This window comes from Lissotriton vulgaris, unplaced genomic scaffold, assembly GCF_964263255.1.
Source record: "Lissotriton vulgaris unplaced genomic scaffold, aLisVul1.2 SCAFFOLD_822, whole genome shotgun sequence".
Taxonomy (NCBI): domain Eukaryota; kingdom Metazoa; phylum Chordata; class Amphibia; order Caudata; family Salamandridae; genus Lissotriton; species Lissotriton vulgaris.
This window is the reverse complement of record NW_028245005.1, coordinates 479757-506902: the sequence shown is the minus strand read 5'-3', so window position 1 is coordinate 506902 and position 27146 is coordinate 479757. Positions and strand designations below refer to the sequence as shown.

Here is a 27146-nt window from a genome sequence, read left to right as displayed (position 1 = left end):
TACGGATTCACAGAACATTTTAATTCTTAGATGTCTCCCACTGCCTTTGATAGAAAAAGAGACCTCTATTCTGCTAAGGCAACAGTGAACAATGATAGGAGTTTATAATCATATACAAATGAAAAATACACAAACCGGCCTAAAATAAAAAATATATATTGTACGGCATTGTGCTCACAGGCACCAGTCTCTCACTGGCCCATCCTCTACCACTTCTTCTTGTGCTCATCCATAGACACTCCGCCAGGGCCCAGGGCTACCACAAGGAGAAGGCCCCCGATGACAGACATCGTCTGGAAAAAGTCATACTTGAGGAAGTCATGCAGAGGCCGGTAGGTGGGGATGTTCCAGAAGGCATTCTGCACCAGGTTAATGACCAGCAGCCAAAGCACCAGAGTCAAGGCTGCCAGCTTCGTCTTGAAACCTATGGCCACCAGGATGATCAAAGCGGTTCCAAAGATGTCCTGGAAAATCTAGAGAAGCCAAAAAGCGATTAGCAAAAGTCAAGTTCTAGCACAAAAACTCAAAACCAAAGTCTAAACATACCTGAACGAACAGGCTTTAGGTACACAATTGAGCCAACTAAGCCGGTCAGTTTGGTTCTGAGATTCCTTACCTAAAACCCCATTTCAACCATAAAAACTCATGGTGAAGGTTAAGAGACACCCCCTCGTATCTGTGAAGGAGAATAAAGTAGCACTGCCAATATTCTCACTCTGGAAATTCTGAATATAAGCAGTCATCTTCTCTGCCTTTATCCCAAGCAGAGGGATTTTCGGATAGGGATGGGTAGAATTGGACAAATCATACCTTACATTACAAGTTTTTAAAAGGAATATGCTACTTACCAGTATGCATCTGTTCTTGGCATGTAGGGCTGCTGACATTCATTTCTGTGCATAGATCGCCGCCTAGTGTTGGGTCCGGAGTATTGCACATTGTTGTATTGGAAGAGTCTTCGAAGTATCACGAGATAGGTGGCTTCCTCCCTTGGACTACAGTGCGCATGGGCATCCTCTCTATACTCAGATTGTTATTTCCCCATTGTGGCAGAGATTGAGTATAGTACAGTAAGAGATGTCCATGCAAAGAGTGAATGCGACAGCTGCGACAGGCAGCGGGTGGGCGATATGAATGTCAGCAGCCCTACATGCCAAGAACAGATGCATACTGGTAAGCAACATATTCCGTTCGAGGCATGTGGGCTGCTGAATTCATATCTGTGCATAGAATGTATAGCAGTATCTCCCCTAGCGGTGGCTGCCTGTGCCAGCTGCAGCAGTCTGAAAGAGTTTTGAGAACAGCCTGTCCTACAGCAGTTTGCTGTTTGAAATGTACATCTACACAGTAGTGTTTGGTAAATGTATGTATGGTTGTCCATGTGGCTGCTCTACAGATTTCGTGTAAAGGAATATTTCCCTGGAAAGCCATGGATGCCCCTAGTTTGCGTGTAGAATGCGCCCTAGGGGGAACTGTTAAGGTGCGTTTTGCCTTTAAGTAAGATATCTGAATGCACTTAACGATCCATCTGGCTATACCTGATTTAGAAATAGGGTTGCCTTTGTGTTGTGGTGAGAAAGCAACAAAAAACTGTTTTGTTTTTCGAAATGCCTTCGTTCTATCTATATAATATAGCAGAGCTCTTTTGGCGTCTAGAGTATGCAAGGCCCTTTCAGCAACTGTCTGTGGGTTTTGAAAGAACACCGGCAGGTCTATCGTTTGATTTACATGGAACTGGGATACCACTTTTGGCATGAATTTAGGGTTTGTTCTGAGAACTACTCTATTTGCATGTACTTGAATGAATGGCTCCTGAATAGTTAGGGCTTGCAGCTCACTAACTCTTCTAAGTGAAGTAATGGCAATAAGGAAAGCCACTTTCCAAGTAAGAAATTGTAGTTCGCATGAGTGTAGTGGTTCAAAAGGTGGTCCCATAAGTCTGGTTAAAACGATGTTCAGATTCCAGACTGGTGAAGGTGGGTGCCTTGGGGGAATTACTCGCTAAAGTCCCTCCATAAATGCTTTAGTTGCTGGCACTCTAAACAGTGTTTTGGAGATATGCTGCTAATGTAGCTAAATGTATCCTGGTGGATGAGTAGGCTAAATTGCTACGTTGTAGGTGCAAGAGATAGCAAATGATGTTCTTTGTAGAAGCATCTAAGGGTTTAATATCGTTGTTACTGCAGTAAATGACGAAACGTTTCCACTTTGCTGCATAACATACCCTGGTAGTGGGTTTTCTTGCATCCTTGATAATATTCATGCAGTCTGGAGGCAAGTTCAGGTATCCAACTCTAGGATTTCAGGAGCCAGATCGCCAGGTTTAGCTGTTGCGGATCTGGGTGTTGGATTTCTCCATGGCTCAGAGTTAGAAGATTGGGCGTGAGTCGCAGTGTCTCGCCCATGTGGGAGCAACTAGGATAAGCGTCAGTGAATGTTGGCGCATTTTGCGTGCCACTAGCGGTATTAGTGGAGGTGGGGGAAAAGCGTACGCAAATTTGCCTGACCAGTTCATCCATATCGCATTGCCCTGCGACTGCGGATGTAGGAACCTGGCGGCAAAGTACTGGCATTTTGCGTTTTCGCTTGGGGCAAACAGATCTATCTCCGGTTGTCCCCATTTCCAGAAGAATGGTTGGAGCAAATTGGGGTGAATCTCCCATTCAAGCATCTGTTGACTGTGCCTGCTGAGCAAGTCGGCCATCTGATTGTCTTTGCCTGGGAGGTGTTCTGCCATGAGAAACATGTTCCTTTGAATGGCCCATTTCCACATGCTTTGAGCCAGATGCGACAGCTGTGGGGAGTGTGTCCCTCCTTGTTTTTGAATATAATACATCGCTGTCATGTTGTCCGTCCGGATCATCACAGTCTTCTTGCATAAGTGTTTTCTGAATGCTTTTAGTGCTAGGAAGATTGCCATTAATTCCAGAAGGTTGATGTGCATTTTTTCTGTTGCATAGTCCATACTCCCTGAACTGTGTAATACAGGACATGGTCTCCCCAGCCTTGCAGGGATGTGTCCGCTGTCATCACTATTTGTGGGACAGGCTCTTGGAACAGTCGTCCTTTGCAAAGGTTTTGTGGATTCCACCAATGCAGAGAGTTGTATGCTCGACTGGTCACCAACACTAGGTCTTGTAATTGCCCTCGAGCCTGGTTCCACTGCCTTGCTAGGCACTCTTGAAGCAGACGCATGTGTAACCTGGCATGAGGGACTATGAATATGCACGAGGCCATCATGCCTATGAGTTGCATAAATACTCGAGCTGGCAATGAGTGTTGGGGTCTGAACCTTTGGATTAACAGTTGCATTCCGTTTATTCGTGCTGCGTTCGGATATTCCTTTGCTGCTAGTGTATCTATTGTTGCTCCCAGGTACTGTTGTACGTGGGAGGGTTGCAGGTGCGACTTCGGGTAGTTTAGCGAGAAGCCTAGGCTGTGCAGGAGATGAATGGTGTTTGACATGTGGCTGGCACATTGCAGGGCTGATGGCGCGTGTATTAGCCAATCATCCAGATATGGGTACACATGAATGTGTTGTCTCCTGAGATGTGCTGCCACTGTTGCTAGGCATTTGGTGAACACCCGTGGAGCGGTTGTTACACCGAATGGTAGGACTGGTAGTGTCCTTGAATTGTAAACCTTAGATACTTTCTGTGAGCAGGGTGTATTGGTATATGCAAGTATGCGTCTTTGAGGTCTAGAGTTGCTAGGAAGTCTCCCTGTCAAAGCAGCGGTAAGATTTGTTGGAGAGTGAGCATATGAAAGTGCTCTGACAAAATGTACATGTTGAGGGGCCTGAGGTCTAATATCGGTCAAAGCGAACCATCCTTTTTCAGAATGAGGAAGTATAGTGAGTATACTCCTGTTCCTTGATGTTGTAGTGGGACTGGTTCTATGGCCCCCTTTTGTAGCATACTGATGACCTCTTGCTGCAGTAATGTTATATGTTCCTGCGACATTGGACGGTGTACAGGTGGTATGTTGGGTGGTGTTGAGGTGAGTTCTTGGCAATAGCCATGTTGGATAATTTGCCTTACCCACCTGTCTGTAGTGATGTCTAACCAGACTGGCAGGAATTGTTGTAGTCTTCCCCCGACCGGTGTTATATGGTCTGGGGGTAGTGCCAAGAAGTCACTGTTTGGTGTTAGTGGAGGAACTATTGGCATTGCCTCCACGACCCCTGCCCTTTGTAATATTTCCTCTGTATCCCCCCGTTTGTGTTTTTATTGTATGTGGATTGCGTATTAGTTTTGCAAGTGGAGGATTGCTGCGATGTGTTACCCCCACGCCATTCCTCTATAACTTGAGCGACGAAAGGAGCCTCTGTGCTGTTGGGACTGAAGGGCTCCCATGGCTTTTGCTGTTTCGTTGTCCTTTTTCATTTTGTCCAGAATTGAGTCAACTGCTGGACCAAACAAAAAAAATCTGGATTTATAGGCTGGTTAAGAATTGTGGCCTGTACTTCCTTTTTGAATCCAGATATGCGAAGCCATGCGTGCCTTCTAAGCAGTACGCTTGTGTTCATAGATCTGGCAGCTGTATCTACCGTGTCTAGAGCACACTTAATGGAGGCATTGGTGATGAGCTTTCCCTCTTGTATAAGTTCATCTGCCTGCTCTTTGTAAGGCTCGGGTAAATGTTGGAGAAGTCCTTCTAAAGTATCATAGTGTGCCCTGTCATATCTGGCCAGCAAGGCCTGTGTATTGGCTATTCTCTATGAGTTTGCTGCTTGAGCTGCAACTCTTTTGGCTGATGCTTCTAAAATCTTAGACTCCTTGTCAGGAGGAGGAGCCTCTCCAGTTGTTTGTGAACATGCATGCTTTTGTGCGTTGGATACCAACAATGAATCTAAAGGCAGTTGTCCCCTGATGTATGTAGGGTCTACTGGTGCAGCCCTATACTTCTTCTCTTTTCTAGGGTTGATGACACGGGCCCTAGCAGTGTCTTTGAAGATGTCATTTGCGTGCTTTAGGACGCCCTTTAACATGGGGAGTGTTTTGACACTTTTTTCTGATGTTACAAGTGTGTCAAATAGAAAGTCCTCTTCTATAGCATCAGAATGCATGTCTACATTATGTTAGCTTGCAGCTCTGTCTATTAATGAGTTAAATGCCACTGTGTCTTCTGTGGGTAATGGCTTAGCTGGGTATACAGTAGGGTCTGTAATGGGTAGAGCCCCCTCATTGTCTGGCTCACCTCCAATCCCCCATGGTTGTGTATTGGGGTCTACATATGGGTTTTGTATATCTCCAAAACCCCCATCTGCATACTGATCTTCATCTAGGTTGTAGTCAGAGCGTGCAGGTGAGTGTGGCGGGTATGGAGTAGCAGGCATAGCTGGAGAGATAGGTTGGAAAAGAATAGGAGAGGTAGCACAGTCCCTCTTCTTTTTGAGGGGAATTTTAGAAAAACCTTCACTTGGCACTGGTCTTTTCTTCCTTGTATAAACAGTCACTTTCCCAGTATTTGGGTCAATATATAGTTTTGAATGATGTTCTGTGGATGGGTCTGGTTGGATGATCTCCTCTTCCACATTTTTAGGTCTCGCCTTTACCATTCCGCAGGAATGGGAAATGGGGAGAATTCAAGTCGGCAAAATCCACTTCAAACCACGGGCTTTCAGCCGTGGTTTTCTTTAGGTTCACGTGAATCACGTGATTAAACATGCACGCGCATCAGCAGCATTTCTCCTGCAGGCACGCAAAAGGCTCTCCTCCCTCCCCACATCAAAAGCATCAATCACCCTCCCACAGGCTTCCCCAGCGCTGCCCCGCCCCCTGCTTCACAGCCAGGCCATCTGTTCCCTGCCAGACCTCTCACACCTCCATCACAGCATGCCTGTGTACTTCAAAGGCTTATCACTTCACACAGCCGGCCGCAGGCCGTGCAACCAGAGCACTTCAGTTGGTGTGCAGCCCCCCTCCTAGCACTGCCTTGTTACTCTCGGCAGCCGTGAGTCCCTAAACACTTTTTATATTTAATTAGCAGCAGCAGCATTTCTCCTGCGCCAGGCCACATCAAAGGCTCTGTGCCACTTTCACCCACACAGCAACACTTACAGACATGCAACGCCACTCACACCCACGCAAGCCCACTATCATCCACGCAACACCACACTCACCCACACAACGCCACTCACTCACTCACGCAAAGCCACTCACACCCACACAGCACCACTTTCAGACACGCAACGACACTCACCCACGCAACGCAACTCACCCACCCAACGCCTTTCAGACACGCAATGCCACTTACACCCACGCAACGCCACTCACCCACGCAACGCCACTCACACACGCAACGCCACACACACACGCAACGCCACACACCCACGCAACGCCACTCACCCACGCAACGCCACTCACACACGCAACGCCACTCACCCACACAGCACCACTTTCAGACACGCAACGCCACTCACACCCACGCAAGCCCACTATCACCCACGCAATGCCACACTCACCCACGCAATGCCACACTCACCCACGCAATGCCACACTCACCCACGCAATGCCACACTCACCCACGCAATGCCACACTCACCCACGCAATGCCACACTCACCCACGCAATGCCACACTCACCCAAGCAATGCCACACTCACCCACGCAACGCCACTCACCCACGCAACGCCACTCACCCACGCAACGCCACTCACCCACGCAACGCCACTCACCCACGCAACGCCACTTTTACCCACGCAGCACCACTTTCAGACACACAACGCCACTCACACCCACGCAAGCCCACTCACACACGTAACGCCACTCTCACCCGTAACGCCACTCTCACCCGCAACGCCACTCTCACCCGCAACGCAACTCACCCACGCAACGCCACTCACCCACGCAACGCCACTCACCCACGCAACGCCACTCACCCACGCAACGCCACTCACCCACGCAACGCCACTCACCCACGCAACGCCACTCACCCACGCAACGCCACTCACCCACGCAACGCCACTCACCCACGCAACGCCACTCACCCACGCAACGCCACTCACCCACGCAACGCCACTCACCCACGCAACGCAACTCACTCAAAGCCACTCACACACACGCAGTGCCACTTTCACCCACACTGCAGTGCACAATAGGTCTCGCAGTAGGAAAGTTGGAGCTATTGGTTTTGTAAATGACAAAGCCCTTTATGTTTTTAAAATGAAAACCAAAATAAAAGGCATTGTTCTTTGCAATTGTAATAGCTCCAACTTTCCTACTGCGAGACCTATTGGCAACGCCAGTGCTTGTTTTGGCGCCGTAGTTTTTGGTTTGTCCTTTTTCGGTTCGATGCCTTTACTCGGTTCGACCGCTTTTGGTGCCTGGATCGGTTTTTGAGGCTTCCCGACAGGTTTTGTCGGTCTGACGTCTTTTACTGGTTTCACCACGGTTTTCGGACCGAGCGGTTTCGTCTGTTCGGTAACCTGTTTAGGTTTTAGAGTTGTCTTCGGAGCCTGCTGTTTTGGCTCGATGCCACTTTTTGGATCAATGGGCTTCGGCTCGACCGATCTTGTGTGGTCTACTTTTGCTTCGACGACCGCCTTGGGCATAGGCCTTTTTTCTTCGTCGACACCCTTCTTTCCTTTTTCGACCGTCGAACCAGATTTGCTCGAGTCAACGTGTTTTGGCTTCGAAGGTGTTGATGGAACGGTAGCCTTCGGGTCAGCGCCCTTTGGCTTGATCACCTTCGGTTCGACTGCGTTCGGTCCGAAGACTGTCGTGTCGATGAGTTTCGGTTTCGATGGACCTGGCCTTGGAATAAGTGTCTCAGAAGGCGCTTTTTGTATGTTCTTAGCCTGGCGGTATGGCGGGGCTGTAGAACCAGTATATTGATCTTGGCTAAGGCCTGTTGGCGATGCCTCGACCTGAGTCTCTGATATTGGTGTAGTGTCTGTATGGAGCGGTGTACTCACAGTGCGCCCCTCGTCGCCATCGGAGTCGTCTTCGACAGCTACGATATTTCGGTCGTATTCTTAGACCTCGACGATTTCTTCGTCATCGATGTAATATTCAGAGTCGTGCTCGGAGAATTGATCTTCCTCTTGATCGGAGTCTTCGGCGTCAACCAGTTCTTCCCCGTCGAAGATAATCTCGGGCTCTGGTGCCGACCTCTGCATTTCTTGCCTTGCCGCCCGTCGATTCCGGATAGTCTTTTTGGACCGGAACTGGGCACAAGCTAGGCAATTGTCTTCATTGTGATCTGGAGACAAGCATTTGTTGCACACTGGATGTTTATCGGTGTGCGGGAACTTAGAGTTGCACTGCAGGCAGCACTTGAATGGACTTTGTTCCATCGACCGTCGGTCCACGTGGCGTCGAGAAGGCCTAGCGGCCCGATTCGACGACCGGAGTGCAAAGTAAAGTTAAAGAAGGTTATCGGTACCGATCGCAAACAATACCGACGAAACCGAAGGCCTTTTGAAAAGTTTTCCGAACTTGGAGTGCTGGAAAGTACATCCGAACCCAATGGCGGAAAAAAACAATCTGAGCATGGAGAGGATGCCCATGCGCACTGTAGTCCAAGTGAGGGACCACCTATCTCGTGATACTTCGAAGACTCTTCCAGGACAACAATGTGCAATCATCCGGACCCAACACTAGGCGGCGATCTATGCACAGATATGAATGTCAGCAGCTCACATGCCTCGAACATGTTGCACCAATACCGAAATGAGCCAGTCAACTGGTATGTGTTTAATCCATCACCATTCTTTAGCTCACTCAGCCACCCCAGTTCAGACATGGCCATATGCAAATCAGTCTGACCCTGTGCCTCATGGGAACAGTCCAGCCCAAACTGCCAAGCCATGTCTTCCCTGGACATAGAAACACCGGTTTCGGATTCATAATCATCAGCCAGGCTATCTTAAATCCAGTAACCAAGTGAGCAAGGGACTCACATCTGAGCATACCCTGCCAACTTAGGGCAAACAAAGCGATACAAAAGGGGATTCAAGCAAGCCGGGCTGAAGAAGGCTGAAATGCCAGAATCCGGTCCTCGGTAGCTTGTTTCCGGTCCAGGGAAGGCATGGCTTGGCAGTTCGGGCTGGACTGTTCCCATGAGGCACAGGGTCAGACTGATTTGAATATAGCCATGTCTGAACTGGGGTGGCAGAGTGGGCTAAAGAACGGTGATGGATTAAACCAAGATCAGTTGACTGGGTGTGAGTGCTTGTATTGTCAACGCTCCGTCCATCATTTCCTTTGGTTTTTCTTTGCTATATATAAGAAGCATTCAACATTCTTCAAGCATTTTTTTCATTACTGCCGGCAACCGTGCCTGATGCAGGGAGGTTATCACCGCTGGTAATCCAGCATATAGTGGCCACTAATGTAATGTTGTGTGAAGTGGTTACTACTACATTGTTAATACTATTAACAGATCAGAAGAAGCTTCCATGAACATATAGGTTGCTCTTATTACATAAAAGGTTGAAGATTCCTGCTTTACCAGTCAATGATTAATTCTGCACGAGGGATAGATCCAGAGCTGCCTTTGGTGCTGAAAATTCTGGAAGCGTATAGGGTAGTCCATGGAGATGGCATGGCGGAGGTGCTTTGTTAGAGGGCATACATTAGAAATAAACCTACTCTAAGGCATGCAGAAGAGGTATCTGATTAGGTTTGTGTGCTTAGGACTCCCCAGGGTGATCGGAGATTCAGGTTGGAGAGCTACAGTCCATTATTATAATGAGAAGCTGAACCGTGGTCCAGCCCCCAATCAAAAAAGTTTGATAGTCACTTGCCACTCAGGAAAACTTTTTCACTGACTTCTGTCAAGCACTGACACTTCAGTCACCCCATATGCAGAGGATTCCTAAAGTGACATTGCTAAAAGCACCACAGAGTAGTCTGCGGTTAACACTCAAGACATCAAGTTACCCACACTGTCCTACCACCCCTAACCACCAAGAAGCAGGAAACCATGCAAGGGAAACAGGGCACTTACAGTGAAGGCATTAACTTCGAAGTGCAGCAAGGTCATGAACATGAGAACCAACAGGACACGGCCACCCAGCTGCATATACTGCCGAGGCGAGATTTCATTCATTGTGGGGACGCCAGCAAACATTGACTTTCCTTCCGACCTGGACTCGGCTAGCAGCAGAAGCAATCCACCACCCAGTGCCATGTTCCTGTGAAGTTAGACAGGAAATTAGCTGAGCAGATAACATTAAGACAAAGCTCTGAAACCATTATTTTAGGCTACAGTGAGACAAACAGCATTTTAACAGCCACCATACCATTTAATATCTTCACCAAGGATCATTCAAGAGACTCAGGGCCGAACGAGCAGAGTCTAAACACCCTTCTGCAGTGGGTCTCTTGCAAACCAGTGGGTCATTAGAAGCGGACACTGAACACATGAGATCAATCTCCCCCGTTCTCAATTCAGCTCCTAAGCAGCACTCTAACTCAACAGAGCACTTTGAGCCCCAATTGAAAAGCTCAGTCACAGGCCTAAAGAAGTGTGGAATAGAGTGTGCGCAGCGTTACTCAGTATTTAAACTATCTTTGCCACAATGCTTTTGGGCAAACATTAACCACAAACAGGTTACTCTCCAAGCAAATTTTACCCCAACCGGCAGAATTCCACATTGGTAAGTAAATTGAAGTGTTAGTCACCAGGACAAGGTGATTAAAGATACGTTTGGTCCAAAAAAACTACCCATGAACCCTATAAAGGAGATGGTACAGCTGAACTCACCTCATCAGGAATTTCAAATCCCATAAAATACTGTAGGCAATGGTCTGCAAAATAAATTGTGGAAAGTTAGTCGTTGAACAAAGAAAAGTTAGTCAAAGTCACAATACTTCAAATATCAGGGGTGGGGAGTAAAAGTACATGGCTGGGAACATGAGGGTACTGACTGGTAACATTCAGTCATCCAATACTTTCATCACCACACCACAAACAGTAGTGGGCTATAGCACCTTCTCTTTCAAAGTATGTTCTAGGGTGCCTGTGCTTCTGAATCTCTGTCTCCTCTCTTTATTTTATCTGTAGACTTAAGTGTGTTCGCATTGTGGTGGGTGAGGCGAATGAATTGTTGCGAGGACCACACCCTCTTTAATGTATGCTTAAGGCAAGTACAGTGGGGAATGGTGTGCATTTAGGCACATATAGTAGGCAGGAGGGTTCTCAAAGCTATGGGCAGTTGTGTGAATAATTTGTGTGTAGCACATGCCCAGCGCTTGTGTCTGGAATGACCAGTGAAAAGTGCCCGGAAGCGTCCAACGCAGCAGCCTATGAGCAACCAACACGAGTACCTAGCTGCTTACACACAGTAATATAACCCACTATCAGCCACTCGTTGGATGCTGACTTGAACTCTAGGCCATCTGCTCTTTCTCTTTGGATGCCTGTTTAAAACATACCAAAGAGTAAACCGGTGGGTATGAAAAATCTGTTCAGCAACCACCAAAGAGCACTATTCTTGATCAAGGACACTCTACCACAGCCCAAACACAGTGCATAACACCCTCCCTCTGGTCCAATGAAAAGTTTCAGGAGTAGCAGGTAAGGGTGTAAAGTAAAAATGCGTAACACCAAAAGGATTGCCACCAGAGGTAAATGACTCACCTGTAGGAAGATAATTCCAAAAAGCCCGAAACAAGCATAGGGAACAAACTTTCTGCCCAATACCAGCACACAGCCAACTGAAAGAAATAGAAACACAATGTCAATTGGGTCTACTTTAGCGCGCACCAATCCTGACCTGCAGCACCACTAATAGTACTGGGTCTCGCAATACACCTCAATTCTGCCACTGAACAGGATATTCCATTATAGAGACCTATTATGTCTGCCACTATACCTCAACCCGGACCCACAGCATGCTGGTTTATTCCAGTAAAGATCTGCCAATGAACCTCAACTCTTCATGTAAAGGAAAAGACACTTCATTGTACTAATGCATCTTCCTACTGCCCAAGTGGGGGTAGGTTATCACTCTTTCAGAGTACCACTGGTGTGGAGCGGCATCACGAGCAAACACGCGCTCAGCAAGATGATGACGCGACGCTGCTGAAGTCATTTTTGTACATTGAAAAACACCAGGCCTTACAAAAGGAAATGCACCCAGAGAGCAGACAGGCTTTCATTGTGGGCACCAGCTTACAAAAGCAAGTCACTCTGCTGCATCAAGTTCAAGTTATATAGCCCACTGACATATCATGAATGACATTGTGACTACAGAAAAAGGTCTGTAGCGCTAATAAGCAGAAAATGCAGAGAAAATGTGTAGAGCGAAAGCTCATCCAGTTTCTATGCCAGCCCTCACCTAGCTGCCCAAGCATGTTGATTAGCACGAAGAGCGTGGCCAGGAACAGGCCGCAACCCCAGGACATGTTGATGTAGTCCCTCTGGTCGCTCCACTGGAACCACATGCGGACTCCATCCTCCAGGAAGGTGCTGATCAGGCAGAGGTGAGCCAGGTGAGGTAGGTACCGCTTGGTCACACGCAGGAACTGGGCCAGACACAGAAAGTAAAGGATAGTGTTAGATGTCCCGACTCCAGTCACGGGATAAAACACAAACAGCAGAACAGTTGTCTATACATGTAAACTTGCTCATTTCCCCTCCTCTTTGTCCAGCAAGAGATTGCTGAACCAGGTGCATGTCTGTCATCCCATCTGTCTACTACTCCATCTTTTCTCCAAAATACCTTTTCGGTGGAGAGGTGTAACGCCGCGGCCAGGGCGACTGACACTGGAATCTGGGGATCACGGTTCGATCCCTGGCGCCGGCGGCAGATTAGCCCAGCACCATGTGACTCTGGGCAATAGCTTGCTTAATCTTCCTAACGGCACCCAGCACCTGGAGACCCTTATGGGTGATTGTTCGCGCTTTACAAATGTGGATTATTATTGTCTGTTTGACACAGACTTGTGCCAATAAGGGCATTCTAATTTCTCTTGTTAGTGTCATGTCAATGCAGATAGGACACTGTCCGGACTTCCTCCTGCTGTTTTTTTCTATGCCTTTATTTCACGAAGGATGCAGCAGGAAACAGGGCACATTGCTTCACAAATTTCATTTCTTCTGCCCCACGCGTTTCGTGTCAGTAAAGCACTTCCTCGTGTGGGTCTCCCTACAGCAGGCAACTGTTTGATTTTCAAGTTGGCGGCCCGCCTGAGCCGCAGGAGGGACCCTGCTGCATCTTCGTGCAGCCCTGCTACAGCGTCAAACGGCGAGGTGGCTTAAGGACAGGGAAGCCGCCCACGAAGCAATTAACGGATGTGGAAAACAGCTTCCATTGACGCCACAACCCACTGGGGTAAAACTGAACATAATTTTATTGAGGACAGCACGGAACCCACTGTGGGTACGAATGAAGCACCACAAGTCCCATAATGCTGTTGAGCCACGCCCACCAGGGCGGGGGTTGAACTTGAAAAGGATGTTTCGAAAATGCTGTGCTGTTCATCAAGAAAAGACTTTGGCCCATGAGGAAGTGCTTTACTGACACGAAACGCGTCGGGCAGAAGAAATTAAATTTGTGAAGCAATGTGCCCTGTTTCCTGCTGCATCCTTCGTGAAATAAAGGCATACTACTTACCTCCTTGTGTGGGTCTCTCTACAGCAGGCAACAGTTATATATATATATATATATATATATCTATATATCCAACGTAACAGGTTGCCCCTTTAGGAAACGCCACACGCGGTGAAGTTTAACAGCCTTTTAATGGTGGCCGGCAGTGCGGCAGTATTAACACACCTTCAAATGTCAATGAAATGCCCAACGCGTTTCGAGCACCTCTGTGCTCTTGTTCACGGGCCAGCTAGGTGAGCATACAACCGGCCGTTGCACAAAGCTTCCATTAATATCAGGTAAGTCCCGCCTCTAAGGGTGTGTGCCCCGAGGTGTCCTGGTCTTAGTAGTTTTCATGTTTGTAAAATCCCCAGTGGGTGCCGATTTCATACTCAAATGTCCTGAATTAATATCCCAGTGGATTAGAAGGGGAGCAAGCACCGCCACCTCAATGCCTTATTCAATCCTACCATGCAGCCTTCTCCGCTTCTGTGCGCTTCGTAGATACCCAGCACACGATCTGCATGGTAACAGCAGGGCGTTTGCATCATTCAAACGCCCTGCCTCGGGGCACACACCCTTAGAGGCGGGACTTACCTGATATTAATGGAAGCTTTGTGCAACGGCCGGTTGTATGCTCACCTAGCTGGCCCGTGAACAAGAGCACAGAGGTGCTCGAAACGCGTTGGGCATTTCATTGACATTTGAAGGTGTGTTAATACTGCCGCACTGCCGTCCACCATTAAAAGGCTGTTAAACTTCACCGCGTGTGGCGTTTCCTAAAGGGGCAACCTGTTACGTTGGATATATATATATATATATATATATATACACACACACACACACATATACACATACCAGTATGTTTTAACAGTAAAAAGTGGCTGGGAATTGTTGGGCAGGCCTCTTAACTATACTCAGCAACTCCAAGGAGAGGCAATGCAAGTAATGCACAAACACAAGAAGCGAGTACACCGTCATCTGCACTGGTGGGGCGACTGGACCTTTCTTTCTTTAGACAACGATAAAGAAGGCACCTCTTGAAATTGGGCATTCACACGAACAATCTCGCCTCTAAGACCCCTGGAAATATTGTATTTCTGCCCAAATCATCGAAACTGCCTAGGCCAGGATCCCCTAATTCCAACACGGACTCAGTATGGCGTCCTCAGAGTCAACTATTGGGTGGGTGTGTCTGGATCTCAATAGTGATTAACGGGGGGCGGGGCAACAGATGTCAAAAGGTTAAGAATCCATGCAGTAGTGCATAAGAAAATTTCGAGAAGGTGGGGCTTCATGGAGATCAGAGGGGATACATGACATGCTTGATATGAATTTGTGTATACGTTATCTGCTATAACTGATTATTATATCTAATAACCCACTGGCTGTAGGCTCAGTGCTAGACAGCCGCATGGCCAGACATCCTTAATTCGCCTGTCCATTATGATTATAAAAAGTAAAGGAATGAAAATCTGCTGCAACAGATTATTATATATAATAACACACCAGCTAGAGGAACAATACCACATGCCGATCTCCTTGATTTGACTGTTGAGAATGCCTAAAAAGTAAAGAAATTAACACTGGAGACTCAAGGATTCACGCGAGTGCAACCTGTGGCACTTTCTTTCCTCCACTGTATTTAGTTTTGGTCTAACAGAAAACCTTGAAAGCTTTGGTGCAGATGTGGTGCCGGTATTTTATCGGCCCATGCACCGCTGCCTCTGAACAGGCGAAGTATTTCACGTGTGCGCACCTATCTGCATCTAACAGTGGAGTGGCGGGAGTTAGAATATTTAATACCCTGCCTTCGACTTTCAGCTCATGTCAATGCCCCTCCTCCAATTTTTCAGGGGCATCTTAAAATAAAAAAAAATAATTTAAAAAAAGGCAAAGTTCTTTAATTTCTACAGACCGGTGAGCCTCAATGGTTCCTACAAAGGTCAAAAACACTTAACACACACTGGCTAGGACTACAGGTCTGGTGTTGGCTGCCAGTCTTTTGAGGTTGTTCATGCTGGTCTATTTCATTCATGTTTTTTTATAAAACGTTCTGTCGGTGAGTGCCCGGGAGCTCCCATAATAAAGAAAGCACGCCCAAATATTTTTGGTCTCAAAATGCACACACTGGCATATAAGCACCTGGGAGCGAGTGCTACCTGTACTGTCAAACGAAATGGCAAACTAATAGGTTGTAAAAGGTGTCCTGTTTGCAGAAGTAACGGGCTATAACCTCCTCTTTTTTTGCCTTAGGAACTATAAGGTATTGGATTGCTCCTTTGCGCCACCTTTTTAAGTGTTGTCCAATATAGGGAAGCAGTAAGATTATGTAGAGAAGACATCTTCGGTCATTGTCTTCTCTATTGCTAAATTCTTGGAGAGCATATAGCCAATTCACCTACAAATTACCTCTCACCCATATTTTGTCCTCTGCCTAATGAAAATCATACCTCTATTGTGTATGAAGGTATTTCTGTTTTTAGAACTTGTCTTTTTAATTATGATGTAAGCTGCAGCACATGAACTTTACTTGGCCAGGCTGTCCTGCGAGACAGGGTAGGGTCTGTAACCCCAGCATCTATACCACCATGTTTTATAACTGATAAATTCTTAGGTGTTAAATGTAGTATGTTAGCATCCACTAATGCACTTTATTAGAGCATCTGCTTGTTAAAGTTTATTATTCTGGTCTGAACCTCCTACAAATTAATTCCCTTCAGCATGACGTGTATAAACTGTTCTTTTAGGGTTGACGGACCACGATAGGTTTTTGTCTTTGGTCAAGTGTTTGTAGATCGGTTTTGTGTCCCGAGACCAAGAGTGGATACTTCTAAGAATATTTTAAGCATGGTATTTGTATACTTTATTTTTTTTAGGTGACATTTTATTGTCTTTCCTTTGTAAAATATTTTAATTTTACTACTTTTATGGCCATTGGCTGAAATAATGTGAATTGGCAAGTGAGTGAGTTTACTGTCAAAGAGCAGAGCTAATACTAGACACAACAAGCATATGCAATAGGTCTCGCATTTACAAGTTTTTACGGAATTGGCATTGCAAATGACTGCCTTTTCAATTCAAACATCTTTATTCAGATAGAGGTGTAGCCATAAAAGCATTTTATCACATAGCTGAAAATAAAATCGTACATTAACAAACATGTTATAAGTGATAAAAACAGTGTTCATTAAGAGCTAACGTAACCCCTCCCATGCTCATGACTAGCTCAGCTCGTCCTGAGCCACGGTGGCCGTGTGCTCATGACGTGCTGAGCTAGTCATAACGGCCGCAACGCTCGCACGCGGGGCTAATTCCCCCGCTGTGCTGAGCGTTCTAAAAAAACTGGTGTGGCCGTGACGAGCTCAGCTGGTCATGCGCACACGGCCACTATGGCTCATGACGAGCTGAGCTGGTCATGAGCACCGGGGCGCTGTGCGCGTCCCCCGCCCCCCAGCACAGCGGGGGAATTAGCCCCGCAGGCATGGGGTTAATTGAAGTCATATCAAATCATTACGGGCAGCTTAAGAACTAATCTGTAAACAGTATCCATTTGTCATATTAAACATAATGAGAATATATTAAAAAATAGTTCAAATAAAACCAACCTTCATAAAGTGCACATTGTATTACGGGCGTGTACTGCAGTTTTTAAAAAAAAGGTGCCAACACGGAAAGTTAATTCATCAATCTCTAATTTAAGAAATTCCATGTATGCCATTTCTAAATGAATAGGGGAGTTTTCCTTTAAAAAAAAAAAACGGTATCAAAAATTCATTTTGCATATTCCATATAACACAGGGCCATGGTGATTCATCTAAGTCGGCATTATACCCCCAAAGTGAAGTAGAGTAAGAATTTGACTGTGCCAGCCCTTAAATGACAGAGGAGTCCTCCCACCGGCCTCCTGGTATTAAGAGGTAACTAGATGGCATGTGAGAGACATCTTCAATTGACATGTAGGTTGCCACAGACGTTTTCAGGGCCTCCCTTTCGTGTCTTGCTTTTCTGTAGTGTGCATATAAAGCCCTGCGAAGGACTTTTTTTTTCATGCTGTCTGTTTCCATTGGATTTGAGAAAACCTGTGCATGGTTAATAGAACTCCGGATCTTCCTCACTGCAGCAAGCCACGGTATTTCCTTTCCCTTCTCGCACTAGAGGCAATCTCTTATTAGCTCTCTGGTGAGGGATGCTGCTGGGTTTTTCCAGATTGATAACCAAAATATAGCAGGGCAAGCCTTCATATAATACTCTATATAGTGCAAGTTCAGTTCGCTGTGGCAAACATACTGTGATATGGAGATCGGTGCTCCCAAGAGTTTCAATGCCTTTTATCCGCATCCGTGCGGCGCGAATTCCCCGCCCATGCTGACTCCGCCTTGCGCGGGCGGAGTCATGACGAAACGGTTCCGTCATCAGCACAGCTCAGCCGATGCTGAGGACGGAACCGTTCTGTCATCAGCATCGGAGGGGTTATTTGTGTTTTAAAAGAAGATAAATTAAAGGCATTTTCATTTACAATGTCAGTAGCTTACACTCTTGCAGATGTGAGAGCTTTTGCTTTGCAAATGCGTTCGGCTCCTGTTTATAAAGATGTTTTTTCAAAGTGTTAGGCGAGAACGTGTCATGCCTTCAACAGTAAGGCAGGACAAAGCTATTTGAGAAAATAGTACTCGTAGGCTGAAATTAAAGACTACTGAGTAACAACACACGTAACTGGGTGTCCTCATGGGAAGTTACAAAATAAGACAAGGCGGAACTAAGGAGGAACTACTAAGCCTATTGACCAATGAAAAGCCACAGTGTACAATGACACATGCCAATGAAAAATATGGGCGGGAAATGAGTGGAGCTTCAAGTCCATTCCTGAATACAGCATGCCTTGCAGAGCAGTGCAAGCACTGCCCAGACTCGACTTAAAAATGACTTATGGCAGCTTTCTGCACGTATAACAGAGGAGAGTAGCACTGGCTTGAGAGGAGATCCCCGTCTGTTCAAAGAGCCTTTGCTGTGCCCATATGACTTTGAGCGAGCATCCAGACTGCAAGCTGTACTCGACAGACACCCACTTTGTTCTCAGTCCTGCATGGAACAAGTGCAGATCTTACCTGAACTTTGGTGGCATTTAGGGCTTCCCAGAGATAGGCTGATTGAGGACGGCGAGAGGTGAATGGCTTCCACCACTCTCGGGCGGGTCATAGAGCGGAAGCTAGCACTTACCTCTTCTGACCTGAGAACAGACGTTCCCTTTTGTACTCTGTGCTGGCCTAAGACCCTCAGGCAAACCGCGGGAGTTAACTTTCACCACCATGGAGGACTCAGATACCATTGCCCTCCATGTGTCTCCACTCCCTGCCACTGAAACCTTAGTGCAGTAAGGCAGATCAATTCACAGTGTGCACCTTTAAAAGTATGCTCTTTTAGTCCTAAGTCCTTGCGTTCTCCCATTCTCAAACGGTGGGTTTCTTGCTACCTAATATGTTTAAAAAGCAGTTTCTGGTACCCCATAAATAAAGATCTATGAATGACTGGTACCATGCATTCCTCCATGTGGGTGCAAACTCTCACTAGTTTCTTTTTTTCTTCACAATGAGTTTGTTGCTTCGTTCTTGTTCCACAGTTATGTACTGCAAGGGTTCCTGCCCCTCCTTTTTGAGTTTCCTCCTGTATTTTTCTTTTAGCTCTAACGGCCTATGCTACAATGCTCAGGGCTTAAGCCACATGCTGGTTTCAGCCTCTGAGCTGTATTCCTTCTGTTTCTAGTGTAGAGATAAAAGGCAGCCGGTTTACCTTTGTATGCAACCATCCATGGCACAAGCAAACACATACTGTTGGGCTGAAAATGGACTGTGTAGTTTTGTGAGGCAATGCTGCTTGGACCCAGCCGTATGCAAATCAATCTTGACCTTGTTCTCCATGGGAACAGTCTAGCTCAAGCCACCGGGCCAGGACCCTGACACCGGTACCACGTGACTGTGGGTGAGTGGTTGAAAAGTTTCAACACTCCGTCCATCATCATCTTGTTGAGTTTGCTATCCCAATTATCTTCCTAGTACGCTATCCACATATTTATTACAGTCCATTTTGTTTAATAAGTACAGCAGCGACTTGATGTGTAGCTTTATTAAATAGTATTACACTATTAATTATGTTCTGATTGCCTCATTGCGATTTTCAAGAGTTAAGTGGAGGAGATGCTAGTGTTGGAATTATTGATTGCGGATGGGATCGAGTCTCCTAACACTGCCAATTTTGACTTGGAATCTGCAGAATGGGGCATAACCTGCTTGACTGAGTTTGTGGGGTTTTCTCAATTGTGGGGAATGTTCTACTTATGCTTATTATATGCTCTAAGTAGAAGGTAAATGCGAGTGTGGGTGTCAATGTAAATTGCTGTGATGGGTTTGGAAGGGTATGAGCAAGTAAGTTAGACTCTGGGGTGACCACTGAATGGTCCTTCTGTGCTGTGGAAAGCAGTTGGTGGTGGACTGGACTAAGCCCCTACTCCATACCTCACCACCGATCCCCAGTGGTTTCTCCAGGTATTTTTCAGCACCCAGTTAAACAGGGCCCTGTATTCCCGCTCCTGGCAATTCTAGTTGTTCGAACATCGGGCCACTAGGAAAAGAAGAGTCTTCCCATGGCAATTGTTCCAACCCCTTTGTCAGGAAGTCCTGAGTGTTTCATTTACTCCTCCACCTTTAGTAAGCAGTGGACTGCTTAACTTAATGACAGCCAGGTGCTAAAGCGGAGTACTTCATTGTTGTGGCTACAGAACTACAGTGGTAAAGGATCTCAGTATCTGCTGGCTAGGAACTACAATAAAAAGCCTTAGGTACAATAAAAAAACTTTAAAGAAGAAATCTCGTCTATGATATATTATGATAATACTTGGTAAAACCACAGGTTGAGTTGGGCTTCCTGGGACTTACGGTTGACACTAAATGCCAACTAAGTGTAAAATGCAAGCAACACTAAAACATTTCTCAAAATCACTGCATTGTGCAGCTTGATGGTTCTCTATGCAACAGGTCGGCTCTGGCAACTCATCTTGAGACTTTCTGCTGATGTCACATCACTGCAAAGTACATTAGTATCTCAGGGTATTCAAATTAAAAATGTATGTAAACAGTAGCCAGTTCCACCTCTAGCTGGAGAATGGATATCCGAATAACCTCTCAAAATGCATAGATCTTATTCATCACTCAGTGACAGAACTGTGCCAGTGCTTTTATGACTCTAAAACATAGGCCGCGATAGCGCGCAAGGTGAATGAAATCTCCCTCGTTTTAGCTTGCTCACAGAACATATGCAAGAAGCCTCAGTATCATATTCGAAAAAGAACTATATTTTACCACCTTAGGTCAACACAGTTGTCAAGAGTGTAAAGTACCAACTCAGCACTCTTAAAGGAATTTGCCCTGTGCTCCACCCTTATCAGCGTATACATCTTGGAAAATTACTGATGCTCTTGAGACACGACTACTTTACTACTGGGAAGACCATAGTCATAAAACCCGAGACTGGGAAGATTTAGACTGCAAAAACAAAAGTGTTAAAACTGTGTGTGTATCTAAAGGAAGGGGGACAAATTGCGCTAGTACTTAAGTCAGTACACAAACTTCTGTCCAGGGAGAGGTAATAATTTCATTCAAGGTTCTCTTCACTCTGCATAGCATTCTGGATAAATGCTTCTAAAAGGCGATATAAGCTGGTTCCTTTGTAGACCCAGGTTTGAAATATCCAGCTAATCATATCTTACCTGACAAACTATTTAAAAAAAAAAAAAAAAAAAAAATGTATAGTGACATTTTATTTTTACATTTTCATTTATTCGTTTTTTAAACATACAAAAGCCGCATTTATACATTAAGCTTTGACACTAGTGAAGATACACAAGTTGGTAGCATATTAGGCAACTCTACATCCATACATGTCTATTGAAATGTAACAGTATGGTATTTCACATGCTTTCCAGCCAGTTTACATCGTCTCCTGGAGTACTTGGCGTTTAGTGACATATTACTAAACTATGAAACGCCTAGCTTAAAGACACCATCAACTAAAGAAGGCTCTGAAATATTTGCTCTTCAGCAAAGGGCTAATTTATGAAGGCATCCTCGTCGTTCACATCCAAGGACAAGACCATTTCTTGCTAACTACCTGTCCTGGTATCAAAAACCTCCAGTCATTAGACAGGGCATTGATCCCCCTCAATATTAGAAATCTGTGCTACAGATTACACCGTCTTCAACTTCAACACAAACGGCTGAACGAGCAGCCACGACTGGCGTGATTCCACATGACTAAGCAGACGTGCGATTTCATGCATTGTTATAGAAAGTCCTGTATATAAATACATCTGTCGCAAATAGACAAATTACACGACTTCTCACTCAGGCGTCAGGCTTGTGATTGTTGTAGTTACTGTCACATCTTCACACTTGGGGTTTAACCAAGCTGCAGGGATGAAGTTTTAAATCGGATTAGGAAAGTGACTTGAATTTAAAGCTACATTGCTGTGCCTAATATAGAATCATTGTTATTGGCATTTACAGTCTTTACAGGTGCATATATTTTTAAATACAAAGGCTGCATAGCCTCTTCATTGAGAAACCAGCCGCTTAGATATTTTTGCGGGTTACCACAGTGGGTCTGGTTTTTACCCAAATCGGGAATCAGAAATATTTAACGCAAGCCGCAGGTAACGCACACCCTTTAATTTGCGAGGTAAAGCCTGCTGGAATTTGTGCAGTGAAAATACGCAACTATTAGGATATGTTCAGAACAGGGGTTAAATATATTGCATCACCAAGTAGTAACCCTGTTTGGAGATGCAGGACACTGAATGATGCTGTAATACTGCACCTGGCAAAAACAAGATCCCCTGTGGCTTCCGGTTCCGATGCGGTTTACAGCATTACACTACCTGCAAAGGCAACAAGCGTATATATTCAAAGTATGTTTGACTTTGGCAATATATACCTAGTTAGAACACTTCCAACTATTTGCTAACTCATTCCTTATAAACTAACGATTAATAATAGGCTCTGAAATGTGGAATCCAATGTAGCGATTCCTTAAGAGGTTCAATTTAATTGCCAGCCTGAACATTTTGTTGCTGTTTTTCGTTTTGATGAGGTCATATTAGGAATGAACAACTTCATTTTCTTGTGGAGAGCACTGTTGAACGTGATATCAAACCAGAGGTTTAATTTTGGTCTTTCATTAGGTCGGGCTTACCAGTGTAGGTATACGTTAACATATTTTTACCATTCTTAAACTAGAGGGAGAGAAAGTGAAAGAGTGCCATGCGCGCGCTGTGTTCACACAGCGACAGGAGATGTTCATGCTTACGGAGTGCATATCTTCTGTCCGTGCACATCTCTGTCCCCCTTCGCTAGCAAAACTGACTATAGGTCTTGCCAAGGCGAGCGGCGCATGCACTGCGTCGCTAGGCGAGACCTAAAAATGACACGTGAAATGCCAGGTGAAACAGAGGAAAAGTGCAGCAAAGTACTTTTAAAAGTGCATTTTAAACCTGTCTGGAAGTTTCGGAGAAGGGCAGAATATAGCAAAGTTTCCTTCCTGCACCTTAGACGCAATAGTGTCTTCAAAGCGCCAATGACAACTCCGTCAGAAATAGTGGTACAGCAGGCATCAAATCCAGGATGCTTGATACGGTTTTGAAAAGAATACTTTTAAACCACTGTGTTCAAAATAAGTCAAGGCTAAAATTACAGCCTCCCCACGAATAAATGAGCTTTGTTCGGAAAGTCACTCCCTTTACACAGTGCTAGATAGTTTTAGTACAGATTCGAGCCCTCATTTTTTTCTCAAATTAGGGAAGCAAAGGATAACGAGATAAAGCTATTTGCCAAAGATGATGCAACTTGGTCAGATGGACAGCCAGGATTATTACTCGGTCCTCCTGGTTTCAGAGTTGGTTTGCAACTAAGCCACATCGCCATCCCTTTGCCTAACGAGCATCCCCTACTCCGCCATGCTTTCTTGTACAAAGAATGTGTTTATTTTTGCTTAATGATGCAAGAAAAAAGCGTTGCTTGTTGTGCTGACACGTCAAGGGCATATTTTCGAGGAGCAGTTAATTTCCTATTCTACAAGGTAACATTTTCGTGGTTCAACCTCTATCACTTGTTTCATAACACCAACTTTCATTTAGCTATGTGCTACTGGACTGCGGTAAAGCACCAAGTACTGTAAGGCGTAAGTAATTTGGGCTCTGTCAAGCCACAGGATTAACTGAAAGCAGCAGTGTCGTCCACATGACTTAAAATCACTGTCTTTCTTGGGTAAATAAGTATGAGCAGTTTTGGCGTGGTTTTGAGTCCCATTTCTCAGTTTAGTTTCCTTGTTCAAGGCTTTTCTGCTGAACGTCGAACTGGGTCATGCTAATCCGAGTAATCGGTCCAGTTTTCCTTGGGAGACGTAGTTTACAGGACCGCCTGCCTTCTTAAAATCCCTGTGAACAGGGTTATGGCGCTTTGCACAGCAGAACCACCCATGCTGCCTTCCACATCATTCCCAGTACATAAAATAAGTTGAGGACTGTGCACCAACGCTCTGTAATGGGTACACATTTGCAGGCAGCTGCACACTATAAAGAATACATGCTTATTTTCTACATATATATTCAACCTAGCTCGTTTACATATTGTAAGCACTCTGCTATGTCACCTATACTGAGAAGATCTATGTCACCAAAATACACTGCAAGCACCCACCTATGTAGCCTATGCTGTGTAGTTCAACTGCCATACCTTACACATGAAGCTTTATACCAAAACGCTCTGCATGCCCAGGACCGTCACCCACGATACACAGTGCAAGATCAGCACCGCCAGCTGGAAAACACAAACCTGGCTGCCAACCACAATACATTTCTGAGCTGGTTGACACCTATGTTATACTGAGCACTCAGTTTACAGCATGGGGTTTTATACACAGCAACCTAGAGCACAAATCAGAATGCAATCACACAAGGTACACTGCTCACTATCTGTCGCTAACTGTCCAAATCCAATTGTCATACACTATACACGCAAGTTCAGATGTGACTTACAGCAAACTACAGTCGGCTCTTGCTAACTTTTCTACGGTGTGCACAACCAGCTGTCACTATTTTTGCACAGGAACCTGCTACGCACTGTGGAATGCAAGCAGTCGTTACTTTACTTTATGTACAGCCTTGTGTCACCCACACCATAGTACGCACAGCTGGCTTACAACCACTGTGCAGACATATGTCACTAATGGTGCACAATCTGCGGTCACTCCTAGTACACCGCACAGCCAGCTGTCACCTACAGTAAAATTTACGGCCAGGAGTTGCCTACAGTAACTGTTCCCAACCAGCTTCCAACAGTGCACAATCAATCGTCATAAGCAGTACAGTTACCCGCCGTCCACAGTACAGCCGTCACCTATAGTACAATACACAGCCAGCTGTCACCCAACATACACAGTCCTCACTACAGCACACTGGGCCAGGCAAGTGCTGTCAAATGCAATTCACTGCACATCCAGCTGTTACCAATAGACACTTGGCTGTCATCACAGCACACCATGCACTCGGATGTCATCCACAATACATTCTCTTCAGTCAACTGTCAAAGTACACCCAACCGTCAACTGCAATGCAGCGGTCTGGTTCTATGACTGATAACTCACTATACAGACAGACATACATCGTTCACTCGCAGTACATTATGCATGTTCACCACACCTATCAGTTTAGTGTGCTCAGCTAGGACTGTCACCCACATTCCAAAGCACAGACATACCTCTGCCACCTGTAGCACCCTTACCTATCAGATCCAGCTACAGTACACTGAACACTCAACTCTGGTCATCCGTAAAAGTGGTCATTCCCAATAAGACTTTGCACAGTTATCTATCACCCATAGTGCTACTGTTCAGAAAAGTGTCACTATCAGTATATTACAGGGCCAGCTAACACACACAGTACTCTGACAGCCACTGCGCACACAGCCACGATATACAATACCTTGCAAACTCCAGTCATCTAATGCGCACACACCGCTTCATCACTCCCAATACACTACATACAAAGGCCTGGAAAATACAACAATCTGCAGATGTGTCTTCCACAGTGCACTTTACAAACTGTCATCCTTAGTACACTGTGCAGACCCAACATTTTCAATGACAAAACTCAGCTTTAGCATCCAGTATACAATATGCAGACCCTGTTAAATCACAGGCAGTGCATCTGGGACTTCGCCATATCACTCCACTACGCACCAGCCTAGTATTCCAACCACTATATACTCAGGTGTGTAAATCACAATATATACATTTAGTTATACAAATCCTCTATTTGCAACCGCAACTGTACCCCGAAAATACATGGTCTACCCAGAGGTCGCGCACAGGATTGCCTAAGAATCTCCCCGACAGGCTCCTAAGGTTATTAAACCAAAAGGTCGGAACGTGGCCAAACCTTCATAGACTGTAAAACTGAAGTTCCTTTACATCCTCAAAAATACCTACTGGGAGAAGACCCAAAAAACTGCAAATGCCTGTCCCCCTTTTTCACCTCCAATTTTAGCGCCGAGACACCGGAAGGTATTTGTGCGCTCTAGAAATTTTAAAAATAAATAAATAAATAATGTGCGGTGATATGTCGCTTGCCAGGGTGCTGTTCGTGGTGAGGAATAGAACAGTCTGGAATGGATTACAGAATGCGGGATTAGAATGGCATGGAAGTGTGTTACAGGAAAGAGCAGAGGAAGCAACAGTTTAAGGAGGCTCTCGTGAGTAACCAAAGGAGGACGCACATAAGAACTTTGCAGATTCATCTCGGGCAACCACAATAAAATACACTACCATCATAACTGCAAGCTAACAGATGTCAGGGTTAACTGTAAAGTTCCTCTGATTAAAGAAAAAAGTTGAGGCCAAGTTTGGCACATATGTGAATAATGACACCGATGTTGACAAACACGTTAATCGTGGTTTTAATGTAACTTCTTCGCCTTTGTTTTTAGAAGAAGATGTCTCCTTATTGTCTATTGGATAAAAGGCGTCTGAAGGATAAACGGCGTCTGAAGGATAAACGGCGTCTGAAGGATAGTAACCAAGTCTGCGACATCCACAGGACAAATATTAAAAAATAAATAAATTAGGAAGCATAAAAAAGTGGGGTGAGAAATATATCATTTGTATCCTAAAAAATGTATCCACTTCCCCTGATATTTCATATAAGAGGGCCCACTGCACAAGATTCCTTAGTTCACCTCAACCCCATACCACTCCTTCGTGGCAGTTTTCAGCCCTCCTTGCAGGTACCTGATCTGCTACGTCTTCTGCGGCGCCCATCACATCGTTGGTGGGCGCCATGACTCGCGGTCTCCGCTCCGGAGGAAGCCGCGCGAAAGCTTTGGACACGGGTGGGGTGAAACAGGAGGGGCACTCGCCCTGCCCACAACTCTGTCTTCTGCTGCCACGTACGGGGAGCTCACCGCCATTCAGCGTGCTGGGAGAGCCGAACCGGCGCGAGCGTTGTACGTCACACGCAAATCACCGCCCCCGCTGCGTGTGTCTCAAGCCTCGCTTTACGA

At 45.7% G+C, this 27146-nt stretch overlaps 1 protein-coding gene across 1 annotated transcript; it reads right to left on the bottom strand.

The window, feature by feature from the left end:
• Window positions 1–27146, bottom strand: LOC147666669 (surfeit locus protein 4-like). The gene is made up of 6 exons (XM_086948982.1): window positions 26875–27146; window positions 12289–12475; window positions 11589–11665; window positions 10713–10756; window positions 9954–10140; window positions 1–473 (listed from the first exon to the last, which is right to left on the bottom strand). The coding sequence occupies exons 1-6, from the start codon at window positions 26923–26925 to the stop codon at window positions 207–209; spliced, it is 813 nt and encodes a 270-aa protein (XP_086805108.1). The 5' UTR covers window positions 26926–27146; the 3' UTR covers window positions 1–206.

Bases quoted from the DNA above. Each gene is read 5' to 3' on its own strand.
- LOC147666669 (XM_086948982.1), bottom strand. From the start codon at position 26,925: ATGGCGCCCACCAACGATGTGATGGGCGCCGCAGAAGACGTAGCAGAT. The intron at 10,141-10,712 runs GTGAGTTCAGCT...CTAACTTCACAG, and splicing joins GATTTGAAATTCCTGATGAG to GAACATGGCACTGGGTGGTG. The intron at 474-9,953 runs GTAAGTGCCCTG...TGGCTTCTCTAG, and splicing joins TCGAAGTTAATGCCTTCACT to ATTTTCCAGGACATCTTTGG.